The sequence below is a fragment of the Pieris rapae genome, chromosome 11, assembly GCF_905147795.1.
Source record: "Pieris rapae chromosome 11, ilPieRapa1.1, whole genome shotgun sequence".
Classification (NCBI taxonomy): Eukaryota; Metazoa; Arthropoda; class Insecta; order Lepidoptera; family Pieridae; genus Pieris; species Pieris rapae.
In genome coordinates, this window is record NC_059519.1 from 6,502,297 (window position 1) to 6,516,887 (window position 14,591).

General features: G+C 32.3%; 1 protein-coding gene across 1 annotated transcript; it reads left to right on the forward strand.

Moving 5' to 3' along the window:
- The first annotated feature begins 5,128 nt into the window (after positions 1 to 5,128).
- On the forward strand, positions 5,129 to 13,128 carry LOC110998768 (protein glass-like). The gene is made up of 9 exons (XM_022267549.2): positions 5,129 to 5,316; positions 6,356 to 6,555; positions 7,679 to 7,790; positions 9,189 to 9,329; positions 10,591 to 10,956; positions 11,825 to 12,039; positions 12,223 to 12,306; positions 12,444 to 12,548; positions 12,782 to 13,128. The coding sequence occupies exons 1-9, from the start codon at positions 5,197 to 5,199 to the stop codon at positions 12,852 to 12,854; spliced, it is 1,416 nt and encodes a 471-aa protein (XP_022123241.2). The 5' UTR covers positions 5,129 to 5,196; the 3' UTR covers positions 12,855 to 13,128.
- The last annotated feature ends 1,463 nt before the right edge of the window (positions 13,129 to 14,591 follow it).

The following is a 14,591-nucleotide window of genomic DNA, read 5'->3' on the forward strand; positions in this document are numbered from 1 at the left end:
TTTTGAGTATTTAATTAAATTGTTAACGCTAGCACATTTAGCATTAACATTGTGGTCACCTAAGCTGAAATAACACATCGAACATCAAATTAATTACTTCATTAGTTATCTAAATAGCGATCACTAAATTGTTCTCACCACAAAAACAAAGCTTCCGCCAACCGCTACGTTAACCCGATACCTTCGTTGACAGATACTTTCCCGCGCACAATATGTCATGTTTTTTTTTGAGGGGTTGATACAAACAACCAATTACTGCGGGGCGGGCGAACATGGAAGATAGCCATTTAGCCAGACACACTGGCCAGTGATAGTCTGTTGTCAAATTGATTTTTTTACCTAGATGCCATGGCGCATGTCGGTACGAGTAATTTAATTAGTGATAGTGAGTGTTTAGTGTAATTGTGATGTGTTTTTTAAATTATTTTGGATTGCAATGGATTAGTTTTGCAAGGTATGAACAAGGTTTTGAACACAAATAACTAAAAATAATAATTTTAATAATCGCTTAGTTGCGATCGTAGCTTGCGCATTGACCAAAAAGATTTAACAAGTCGAAACAGAACCGTGTCAGTTGACCTCTGTAGAGCCCGCTAATTTCCTTGTGCCTATGATAAGACCTTTTTCAGGATCTTATCAATTACATCAAAATTATTACAACAGTCCTAACAGTAGGCAAGTTAGTGTAGCAGTTAAAAAAATCTTGCAGACATTGAATTTTTTTAAATTAAGTTTAGAAAATATAATCAAAACACTTTAATGGTAAAATACTTATATATGATATACGTTGAATTCGTGATTCACAATGCGTATTATTATAACCAGATTAATTTATCCATAGCATTGCAAAAGGGCTAATAAGTACTTAACCTTTATTTGAATGGATATTTGATTTTAATAGCAGTAACAAGGTAATTCTAGACATATCAAGTAATCATTAGAGGAAATAAGTTTTTATATCTACATATTTTTTGGGTTTTAACTAAATTTCGATACAATTTTCGATAGAGTTTGAGCCAAAATATATCCAGATTCAGCATTCTGATAAACAAGTTCTGGATATCCACTATAAAAACAAATTTCCTTTAATTTTATAGTTAAATTGTTTGGTTGTGTGCTTGTTACAATAAATATTGTGTGTTATTTTTATTGTATCAATGTATCAGTGTACTGAGCGTTGGCAAGCTTATTATAAATAAATAGATACAGTGATCAACACAGCACTGATGTCTCATGAAATTACGAGTATCTATGAACAAAATCAGAATCTTTCGGTTACAGGGTAAGCCTACAGACCCACTAAACCATATCCGCCTGCGGTTACGAAAAAAATAAGTAAATGTCTAGAGTCCGTTAAAACTCGTGCAAACTTCATAATTAGTAGTTAAATAATTACAAGCATTTTATTCTTAAATTGAAATTCATTTGTTTTTATCATACCTAATTAGTTATAGTGTAGTAATAATCATTTTCATATAATATGGTTATAGCTCCAAAAATTATTTCACGGCATTTAGTTTATTAAAGATGTAGTTTTAGCATTGAACTGCTTATTACTACAGTAGTTACGAAAATTGTAAATACTGTATTTGTGTTATTCATCCAATAAATTTTACGTACCTACTCGTAAAATGAATTAAACTTTTAAATTTTTGTTTCATGTCATAAATGTCATTTGACTTACGTACATATTATTTTTTTAATTTACATTTATACGGCCTAGGCCTGGAGCTTGCAAAGAGCCAATTCATTAAGCAAATGTATAAATAGGAATATGTTACAATAAGTAGTCCAGTCAATTCAACTTTGTTGGTTATTAGATGGGCAGTGTTGGCCTAGTTTAGTTAGTTTTGTTTTTTTTAGAAAAGGAAAACGGCCAGCCCGTCGGCTCATCTATTGTTAAGTTATATCGCCCATGGACACTTTAGCTGGCGACTGCGTTTATGTAATAGGAGGCAAACGCGCAGGAGGCTCACCTGATGTTAAGTGATAGCGGCGGCCAATGGACACTGGCATGCTTTAGACCAGTACTTCCCAACCATTTTGAGCCACCTTATAATATTTTTAATAAAAAAAATTTCATTGTTCACTAATAAAGAACTTATGTAAATTTTAGGCTTAGGAAGAAATTACTTGGAACTTAACGAAACATGTACTTAATAAAAAACTGGAATTAAAATACCTAATCATTTTAAAACTTTTGAATAGCGGGGCTTAACAATCGAATTGCAGCTCTTTGGTGCGTTGGAAAATATTGTCTTAAAGACAAAGAGTTACGTGTGTCACCTATCAGAAAACAAAAGATCACTAAACAGATTAGTAGAAGAGTAGCTGTACTGTCCTTATTATTATATATCGAAGGAATAAAAATTATTAGTACTAAAATGCGTATGGGAGCTAGGAATAACTTTATGAAAATTTATTGAAATTACCATATAATTATATACACTCTTTTGTAGCCGTAGGCGTTAAATAAAGACAAACACGCACACTGGTATCCATTGCCACATATCATCAAAAAGGATTTAGCTATTTATAATAATGCAGAGTAATAACCATTATTTATAGAGTCTGGTCCTAGATTTCTGTGTTGGAAATTTTTCTTCTAAGATATTTTCTACCCTACCGATATTATATAGTACCTATATACACATAAAAAAAACCTACATCCTGCCTCCAGCCTGGGTTTTAGAGATATTAACCTTTAGAAGCATCTTTTTTTTATAATAATAATTATTAAATTATATTGTTGCTTTTCGTTTTACCGGAATATAAACTGGTTTTCAGATTTTTCCGTGCAATTTCTCCGAATTTTCTTTACATTAAATACTTCCTCAGAGTTCAAAGATTAATTTAACAAATGCCCGAATGTATAACTCGTAAAATCAACTTGGCACCTGATTTGGCGATAATGACAATTGACGAGGTGCCTAGTTAACATGTAGTAGAGTAGTATCTAGAGATTTCTGTGACTTTTGTTCATATTTCTAGACAACGCAACTTTAAATAGTATCGTTGAAATCTTTTCTATTAAAACGTAAACTATATGAAACTGGAAATACTATAATATGTCTATGTGACAAAAGATATTTAGATATTTAACAGATATTAGGCCCCAGTTATAAATAAGTCTAAGTTTGTTGTAGGTACCAACGCATTACTAAGTGGTTATCAACGTTTCATACTATTATATATCAAATAAACTTTCATAGACCAGCCAGGTCGCTTCTGCATACATTTAATTTACCTATTACGGGTACTGGCATCGGGTTTTGCCCTCAACCAACGTCTAGCCAGTTCACTGGTCCTCGGCCATCCGTTCTCAGGCGATGTGGGGGCCCATTGATATTTAATCTTCAGTCATCTTTAGTTCTTCTACAGACCTCTTCATTTCTAAGGGGACCAAGTCTCAGGCCCGTAAGTCATCACTGTAAGGATGCACTGTTTGAAAACTTTTGACTTAAAGCACAGAGGGAGCGAAATCGATGAAAAACACTTTTGAATTTGCTACCAGTAAGTGATCATGCCCATCCAAAGCGGATTCTTCGGCTGATCTCCTTCTCGGAGTTGCAAGTAGAGATTATTGTATTGGTCCCATACGTAGATAAATAAACTTTTGTAAAAAAAATTGTTTTGTTTTTGTTTCCGTGCTGTTTGAGGTGTCTTTTTGTTGTGATTGTCTTTAGTCCCTATTTTTGAATTAATTTTAGTTGTGTAACTCATACTATTATATTAAAGCAAAAAAAATATAAAAGGTAATATTAGGTATGTGTAATACAGGTGGCATTTTTGTTTTATTTATATTATCTGAAATGAATTTCTAATCCCTTTAACAATGGAATGGTACATTTTTTCTACAACGTCCTCGTTACATCTGTATTAAAATTAGCAGAATTTTGTAATTGCGAAAGATACTCGTATTACATGGACACTTGTGTTATGTTATATACTAAATCAAATGCCAAAAAATCCAGTTCAGTAAAACAATTTTTTCAGTCTATAGAAGGAAAACATCGTCAGGAAATTCACTCTAAAGGTTTAACCCTAAATAGATACAGAAATCTGAGGTCAAGACAAAGAGTTGTAGCGTCACTGTATTTTTGCTTACGTAGTTAAAGAAACCTTTTTTGTATAACTTTATGTAAAATATTATAAATTTTTCATAAAGTTGTCCAAAATACTTAACTCTTAAGAGTAACATTGTTACTTAAGAGTAACAGTTTTATTTATAATAGAAATTAAATTAAAACGTAATTTTAGGTTATACCTAACTAATGCAAAACAAAACATCTTTAAATGATATATGTATAGGTGAATTTATAACAGACAACGATTGCAGAAAATACACTCGAAATGTATATATGTAAAAAAATCACGTTTATATAAGAGGAATTATGAAACCTTGCCTTTCGTAAGTTCATGACAATTATATTCAAAAGCTTTTCAATTTTGACCTTTTCTTTGATGACGACACGTTTAGCCTTAAACTCAACGGCTTCTATACTTAGTACATAATCAACAGGTATGTAATATGTTGTTAATAAATAATTCATTAATTATAAATAGCCGAATGTATTTTGGAAAAATTGGCTCTGTTTTCCACTACGACTTTATGATAGTAATTTTGGTTTCAATAAGAAAATTACGTACGAAAACACAGAAAAGCGATATATTATTAATATATTATTGCCCAAATACAAGAAATCTATTACAAATTATTGCTTTTTTTGGTATGTAAAGCATAATTATTTTAATAATACGGTTGAATTTTAATTTATTGCTTAACCGTGAACATAAGTAGATTGCCTAGCAAAGCCATTCATGCATAATTCCAAAATAATGTACTTTTCTGGCAAATATAAAATATGTGAAAATTTAAATATTTTAAAGAGATTTTAAACGTGACAGAATTCAACATTACATATATACGGCTATTAAGATTATAGTCGATAAAAATAATTATTGTAACCTAAAACTAGATTAAATGATTAGTAGCGATACAAGAAGTACATTTTGCACATTTATTCAAACAAATTTCATCAATAAAAGTCGACATAAGCCAAAAATATAGAAGTCAGTACAACAAAATCTTTTATTCTAAACACCCAATCGATTTCATCTCAGCCATGCGTGACTACAAGCGTCGGAAACTCTGACCCGCCCTCAGCCCACAGCCCGCAGCCCACAGGCGGGGCCATGGACTGTTATGTCCCGAACAACCCGCAGTTCGGCGGATGCTGCCATTCGCTGTGTTGCGATCCGCTGCAGCCCTGTTCCTGCGATCAGATCCGGGAGCTCTCGGAACAGTGTTGTCAGGTTTGTTAATAAATTGTTAGAAGAATACACAAATTAAACAATATTGCTTTGATTTAAAATAAAAATAATCTGGTTCATAATATTGACATAGATAAAGTAATCGCAATGGTTTATTGATTGGGATAATAGTTTAATATTAATTTTTAATATAGTTTTCAAATTACAAATATTAGTAGTTTTAGGAACGAATACAGGGAATTATGATGACAAATCAGTTGTATTAAAACACAAACAGAACATTCTATTGTTGGATTAATTTTTATATGTATTAGCTTTACAATTAAATCCAGATCCTCCCAATTGTAATTTACAATTTTGTACGCAACACGTTCTAAATTTCGGGATGAATATTTGAAGATCGGTGTATTTTATTTCATTATTCTTTTATTTTCGAAAATTTTGTATTTATTTTAGCAATCTGAATCACTTTCTTTGCATATCAATGATTTATTATTAATAAGTGTAATACATTATTTTTAAGTGTGTAAGTGTAATAATTGAGACCGCGTGCAAATTTAATTGAAATCAATGCAAAAATAATATGTTATAATTCATCTAAATAATTGTTTGTGTACAAGCACAATCTTCAATTATTCAACTCTTATGTACTCTATTGAATATACGAAATACACCTTAGTCCCAAATACAATATTAATTAATATAAGTATATGATATAATAAATGACATAGTTTATAAATTTGTGGCTATTAAATAAATTCCGCCTTCATACTTAGACTTTATAAAACACATAAATCTAGACTTATGCTTTTCTGGAATAGTGAATTTGTTTTTTTTTCTTCTGCATTGAACAATTAAAATAATTGAAATATATTTTTTTTATTTGTGCGAATAACTTCTTTAACGTTAAATATTACGTTTAATATAACGTTTTTCTAATCACGTCAAATTTTTAAATATTATATTATTTTAAACTCCTCTTAAAATGTTTTATTACCGGGTAAATATTCAAACGAAAGCGTGTCAGCATTGAGAGTCACAATTTCGTTTTCCATTTGTCCTGTACCTCACGGTTTTTCAGCAGGAGAATGAGAATTGTTGTCCAGAGAATGGCGAAGAGTTGAATGCATTGAGCGAATCAATCGCTCCGTGCGACGTCAATCTTGGTGATGTGAACGAGCAGAGCTGGACCGGGGAGGAGATGGGATCCTTCTCCCTACCTTCATTAGAGCTGGATCCACTACCATCGCTGTTCCCATTCTCACCATGTTCTGGGTATAAGTAAGTGGTTTGAATACATAATGTTGAGTAAATCAAAGAGATTACAAAAATAATTAAATTGAACTAAATTCTGCATCTTGATTAGATAATGAATGTGTATCTAAGGGTGGATTCAACAAAACTTAATTTTTATACACGAGTAGGTAACTATACCAAGAATAATCTATTCCATGATTTTAATCTCGAGTAAACCCATAGTCGTTTCTCCTCGTAATCGTATATTAACTTTTCTTTTCCTTAGGTATTGTAAGAAACTAAGTAAAAGAAAAGTTTTATAATAAAAATATACCTGTCCGACTAATTAGACAATCTGCTACCACAACAGCGGTACCTACCGTGAAACCGCTGGGCATAGTTAGTAGATACATAAAAAGATCAATACTAACAATTATAACAATAAGATACAAGGCCTAAGAAAGATACATATTTTATTAACAAGAATTGTTTTGTGAAGACAATTTTTTAACAAATGGGTAATTGAATAAAAAATGCACTATTTTGTGAAAAAATTTAGTTACGCGTGTGAAATGTTAAAATAGCCTAGAAATAAAAGAACACTACTTTTGATACTAAGGCAGTTTTAAAAGCTTCCTTTGGGTAATAAAGAAATCATGATGTGTATGTATGTAGTGATATTTTTTACCTACATTTGCATGCCAATTATTAAACACTAGTGAGTAGAAAAAAGGCTGCAGTGCAGGCATATCGGATGAATGGATTTTAATGAATAAATCTAGTAAATCTAGTATCTATAAATACTTTATAAAAAAAATAACTACTATGCAATATACCTGTAATTGTGTCCGCCATAGACAATTTGAAATTAAATGTTAAAGATGGAAATATGTATTACAATCCTTGCAGCAGTTTTAGCGTTAAATACCTAAAATACTTTATTTTAAATATTACAAGCGTTGCAACAGTTTTAGCGTTAAATACCTAAAAATACTTTATTTTATTTTATCTTATAAAGAATAAATAAATCGTCGAACTAGTTTTTAAGAGGTTTATTATAGAGATACAAATATTATAATACCTCAGAAATCCTTTCTCCGAAAGTAATATATAATACCTGTTTATTTATACCTACATCGCAATATTTCTCAACCCCGTTTTCCCATAGCAGGAACACGGGAGGGGAGTGTCGGGAGAGAACAGGGGGAGAGGCGGCAGACGTCCTCCTCTCTTTGAAGCATGCCGTTGTACATAGCGACTGTGCGGAGGGCCACCCACAGGTAGTCATCTCTTTCACTCCTATTCAATTATCGTTGTTAGACTGAGATAGAACATCGGAAATATGAAGATTAATCAAATGTTAATCCAACCCTTGTAGGGTATCATTTTATTGGTTGTTGATGGAATTGGTTTTCGGATTTAAGTTTTGTTAATTAATTGATTTGAAATGTATATTTTTACGGAGCTATATTTAGGTAAAAGGTACCCTACTACCTAGTAGACATGTCAATTATCTTCATAATATTATGTTGATTGTTGATGGTTAATTTGATAAAAAAGAAATTAATTGTAGACATATATTTATTTTAACAATCGGGATTATTAGCAGAGAAATAAAAAAATGTTTTTTAGTATTTATTCAAATACTAAAACCTTTTCAAAGCTCTTTTATAGTTTGGTTATACATATTATTTGATACGTTTTGTTTCAAAACGGGACTGACATTAGGAGCCATGACTAGACTTGGAATCTTACCAGTCATATTTAGAGTCTGTTTCACAATGTACGGATAAGTTCCAAATAAGCTATCTATTACTTATAAGTAGGATAAACACTATTGTACGTTTTACAGTCAGATAGCGCTATTCGTTATGAAACGCGAAGTGTCTTATTTGGAACGTTTATCTTCCGAATAATTTATTTATTGCACAGCTATTTGGTAGGTACTTTACCCATACATTGTGAAACAGACCCTTAAACTACAGATCTTATTAGTATTTTTAGAGGTATTTTCAGCGTATATTATTATTTCCGACGGCAATTTCCCCAACGTTAATTGCTCATTGTAAATTTTTTGAGAGCTCAACAATAACTGTCATATTACAGTCAACTTACATAAGACTTTAAAGCTACTTTCTACTAAGGGAAAAGAAAAAAATCCCTGTATTCCAAGTATCATTCCCTGAAAGGCCGTCTTCATACCTGCTGAACAACGGCGTTGCAGGTGTCCATGGGTAACATTGAAAGTTAAAGTCAAAATCATTTCATAATTTAGGTAAACCATGTACGTACTCTTGAACGTCAATAAAGAAAGACATACTAAATACATCTAATTTTATATTAACTGCTAGTTCTCAAATCCAGGGCGTAGAATGGAAGAGAAGAACCGGCAATAAACTCTCCGCTATATTTTTAATCGCCATGTTTTTAACAGAATCTTTGTAAGGAGCTTATCTTAACAGGACATCTTAAGTAATTAATAGTTAATTAATAATAAAAAAATCACTGATCACTTTATCTATACTCGTTTGAAAAATGCGGCCGGGGCACTTCATTTTCTAATGTTATGATCACTTCGCTTCGCACTGATCGAATTTTACACCCGTGCGAAGCCATTGATACAAGTTATCAGAAAAAGGTATGTAAAAGAGTTAATTAAGTTTTTACTTATAAAACAGATGATGGTAAACAGCGGAAGTGGGTATCCATACTACGAGCATTATGCAGCGACTCCAATCTTCCCTACAGCCACTATGAGCGTCAATGTGTCTATGAACATGACCATGCATGGTTGCCAGCCAGATCAGCTTTGCTCACAGGTAATAGGCTTGCCTTAAACTCAAAAACCTTACGGCCTCAGTTACGTGAGTGCTGAGTGCCCTTAGTGCAAGTGATTAGTGATTAAGAGAAAACAAGTGTGGACAGCGACTGATTAGTGATAGGTGATTAGTTGGCTCCGTAGTAAAGTGATTAGAAGCGTGTTATATTTTTTTGCGAGTGAACGAGTAGTGACGTCGCGTGCGCCCGCCCTTCCCCCTCACTCCCAGCGTACCTGCTAAACAAAATGACAACTGCATTTACTTAACACAGCCACTAAACAATAATCGGACACTCTTTGCACTCGCACTAATCAAAGTGAATACAGGCCTTTATGGCAAGAGTAGTCTCTTTAAGTTTTATAATGAATATAGTTTAATAGTCTTTTCGGACTCCGAGTCAATTGTAATATTTGTATGCCGAATACTTTACTGCCATTTTATTTATTGCCTAAAGTAAATAGTATCACCCTTTAGGCACTTTTCTGATCACAAAATTTGTGGCGCTACAATCCTGGGTCTCTTTTCGTATTATGTTTTTAAAAATAGGCAAATAGATGATCAGTCTTCTATGCTTTATGCAGTTGAATTTTGGGTATAATGCATGCCAGATTGGGTATGATGATTCCTTTAACCTTATAAGCGAGTGTTAATTGCACACATATAAATAACTAGCGACCCGCCCCGGCTTCGCACGGGTGCAATGCTGATACGACACACTACAGAAAATCTGTGAACGTTGTATATAAAAATGTGGGTTATCCATAAGAGGTAGAAATATACCAGCACGGACTTTTCTGTAGACCTTTTCAATGTGTACAATACTTAGTACATTATTATGATAAAACTCGTAGGGTTCGGCCTGCGTTGGCAATGTAAGCGGAAAAAATGTAATTATTTACGACATCACATTAGAAACCTCAAAAATAACAGTACTTCTCCACTATTTATATAGTGGATATAATTTGGATGTTATTATACATATAAACCTTCCTCTTGAATCACTCTATCTATTAAAAAAACCGCATCAAAATCCGTTGCGTAGTTTCAAAGGTTTAAGCATACAAAGGGACATAGGGACAGAGAAAGCGACTTTGTTTTATAATATGTAGTGATAATGCATTGGTAGCTTTGATTTAAACTGGAAACTTCATTCGCATAGTTCGGATAATTTGGGATATAGGTACATATAAAATTTTTACCAGTGACGAGATTAAAATATATAGAAAAACAATAATATCTTGTATATAATTTTTTTTTACAGGTACAATGGAATCAGAATGCAGCAACACCATCTGTTAACGTGGTCTACCCACCGCCACAGAACATTCCCACATCCTATCCATCTGCCACGTATTCCTTCACAGCCGACTTCCGGCCTCCGAACCAGTCAGACCCTCTAATCACTGCATCCTCCACATTCAAACCCGTCCTCCAAAATACACAGAAGACCCCCAACTATATCTTCCAGCAGAAACCCAACTTCCAAAAGATGGGATCCATGCTTAAAAGGTCTCCCTCCAAGATATACCAAGAAGGCCAAAAGGAGAGTGGGTATTTGGTCAATCAGAATCAAATGCATGCCCAAGAATATGGATACAGTTCCTGTATCAACTCGGGGAAAGTTCAAGTAAGAAGGATAATTTTTAGAAACACTACGTAGGTATAGGTTTCATTCTCAGTGCCGGATTAAGCAACTTGTAGCAACTTCTATCAAGGTGCCCTTCTCAAGTTTAGGGTATTAGGTAAATAAAAGAAATATTTTGGGAATTAATATCGGCAAATATATAAATACTTAGTAATACTTTTAATTAGACTTAAGCAAATAATGATCTATATTTCACAAAGTGAATGATTAACACATTCTTTTAAAAAAATAAAAATCTGGTCGCTTGAAAGGTAGACGTGGTATAGATGCTAATCTAAATACTTATATCGCTTATAATTAAACTTTAGAACATTACGGTAAAATGTTTGTAAAATACCTACTTATTTTCCCGATTTAACGGGATGAATAGTTTTAGATTTTTAAGTGGAAGTGAGGCAAAATACAGTAGGTACGCTGCTATGCGAATTAATATTTTTTTATTACGGGTACGTTGGAGCGCGGAGCCCCTAAATTCGCGGGGCCCGTAGTATTTGCTACTCTTGTTACGTGGTTTCGGTACTGTTCATTCTTAATTTGAAGTTAATAAAAAAATATTTCTATATTATTTACTATTTAAAAAAATACTATTACGTTTATAAAAACTATTATTTTATGTATACTATATTTAAAAGAAAACCCACTTTACAGAAACACTAACTATACATTTAAAATTAAAATCTAATATCTTACATTTGTGACAATTAAACACGCTTAAAACGGTTGTATTTATTTTATTTTAAACGTTTAATCTAGTAAACATATAAAATAGTCCTCTGTTATGTATTAATACTTTACTACCTAACGTAATCTCGCTTTACAAGAGTATATTACAATTCGGTCCTTGGTTCAGGTCGGTGCGCTTAGCGGTTCAGATGAAGACGACCAGAAGCCAAATCTATGTCGTATTTGTGGCAAGACATATGCACGGCCAAGTACCTTGAAGACACATCTGCGTACACACTCGGGAGAGCGGCCGTACAGATGTGCGGATTGCAATAAGAGTTTTTCACAAGCCGCCAACCTAACGGCCCATGTGAGGACGCATACTGGCCAAAAACCATTTAGGTAATGCTATGCACTTATTTGATTTAAACTTTTAATTATTTTTAAACAATAACTCGTCGCTACCAATAATTTATTACTTGAGAGTTCATAATATAATAATATATTTAAACTTTGTTTTTATTTACAATTTTAAAATTGGCAATATAATTATTAAGTTTTAATATAAGTTTATTTCTATTTTAGGTGTCCAATTTGTGATCGGAGGTTTAGCCAGAGTTCTAGTGTCACTACACACATGAGAACACATTCAGGAGAAAGGCCCTACCAGTAAGTGTGTGAATTCTAATTATTCCTAACTACGAAACATATACCTTTGAATTTAGTCATCATTAATAATTATCGCCTGCTTTACAAAAAAGTAATCGGAACTATATATATTAATTTGGGGTCTATATTTTTACCAGATGCCGCTCATGTAAAAAGGCGTTCTCCGACAGCTCCACGCTGACCAAACATCTTCGAATCCATTCTGGCGAAAAGCCATACCAGTGCAAGTTGTGTTTACTTAGGTTTGTGCGATTCCTGTATTAAAGTTTAAAATTAAAATTAAAAATTATCATCAAAACGTTTTTGTTTAGAATTATTGTGAGCCTTGGCTTTTTCTATGATTCCATTTCTATTTTTTTCATTGTTAGACAATTTCTTTTTAGTTTCAAATAGGTTATCTGTGCCTGAATCACGTCTGTTTTTGGTATAATTTTCGTAACTAAATATATTGTTAACCGAAATATTTTCCTTTAAGGTTTTCCCAATCTGGGAATTTAAATAGGCACATGCGGGTGCATGGAAACATGTCGGGAGGGATGCTCGGCTGACATATGCAGTGCTTGCATGCATGCAGCTTGGATATACCTACAGTCTTGCCATATGACTATTTGTTGAAGTGAGGTGATAATTGTGTTACGAAATGGCAATCTTGCTTATGTCTTGCCTTAAATTTGAGATGACATTGGCTTTAGTATCGGTAAATTGTCTATTATAATCGTTGGACCTAGCATTAGATTTAAGAGTATTGTTCTTTAAAAGGACTATAACAAAAATGTATCTAGAGTGTAATATGTTTTAGCTATGACACTTGTCAGTATTAATAAAAACCAAATTAAATTAATGGGATCTCATTAATAATTTTATATTACTAGTAAAGTATTATAATAGGATATTTTCTGATCTAAAAATATTTTCATTATTGTATACGAATCAAAAATATAACACAGTTCAGAAATTTATATGTCTGTGAATATGTTTCTTACATATTTAAATCTTTGTACGTATCGGTACCTGGTACCGTTAAAAATATTATTTTACATCTAATAACATACTTATTAGTTACCTTGTATTGTTGTTAAAATAAATTTTATTTCGATAATTTGTAATTAATGGAACAATTGGTGTATTTTTAATTGGTTGCTTATTCATAATTAATCGTCCATCTTGATTTTGCAGGGTTTTCGGGGGGCTTAGTCAAGGTGCCTTAACAGTAGTATATGTAGAAAGTCAAAACTAAATCTGTAATGTTAAGGCATTTTGACTAAACCCCAGCTCTATTGGGAGATAAGTCGCGGGCCTAAGCTTTATAAAGTTAAGCTTAAAGGTGAATAAATGTAAATATTAGATTAAGAGAGAATTAGGGACTTTCTTGGGCTGTTCTTACTGTAATATAATTTCTAGTCAGATAAACGTAGTTTGAATTAGGTCTTATAAGATTAGCACATTTGGTTGTTTAAACAATAATAGAAGTAGGTTCCTACTTACAAAATATAGTCTGATAAACAAATCGACATGTGACTTAATTGTACATTTATTAAGTATTTTAGTATTCTTAAAGAGGACGTATCTAAGTCACAAAAGGGAAAGGATTTTACAAGTGATTGTAATTTACTTCAGGTGTCCGTGTTGTTAAGTTGTAATTTTTATTATATTGAATGTCTGCAAACTTTACTCTTTATGCATATGTCTAGAATGTCTTGTAGCATATGATTATTTAACAACTTTATTAAACGGCAACATTAAATAACCAAATAAATCAGATTAAGCTAAAAATTTTGTTGTTTCATTTTCTGAACATTCAAATTCCAAGGCTTAAACTTTGCCTGTATTTAATATTATGCACAAAGATTTGAAATGTTTGATTTTTTTACTAATATAAAATATTTGCAATCGCCTTGGGTTTTTATCATAGCGCTTTACCATTCATATTAATTTTTCTCTGGAAGTATCACAAAAATATTACTAATCACTGATGTTTGATGGTAATGTAATAGAGTAATTGACAATGGACTTTTTCAAGTTGTAGCTTTATTCTTCTTCAAAGAGAGACATAGCGTGAGGAGCTTGAGAAAAAATAACTAAACGGACGTGACTCTCTAACACTAAACGATTTGTACGGAAATGGTCACGTGACATAGCGTAAGCTAATTTTAGCCCCCTTACAAATAATTATGTTTACTTTTAGTGGATCACGCATATTAAAAAAGGGATTTTGTCTCAAGCTTAAGATTTGAAGGTTTTTATCATTTTTCCAACTAGACAATAAATGCTTTTGATTTTGACAA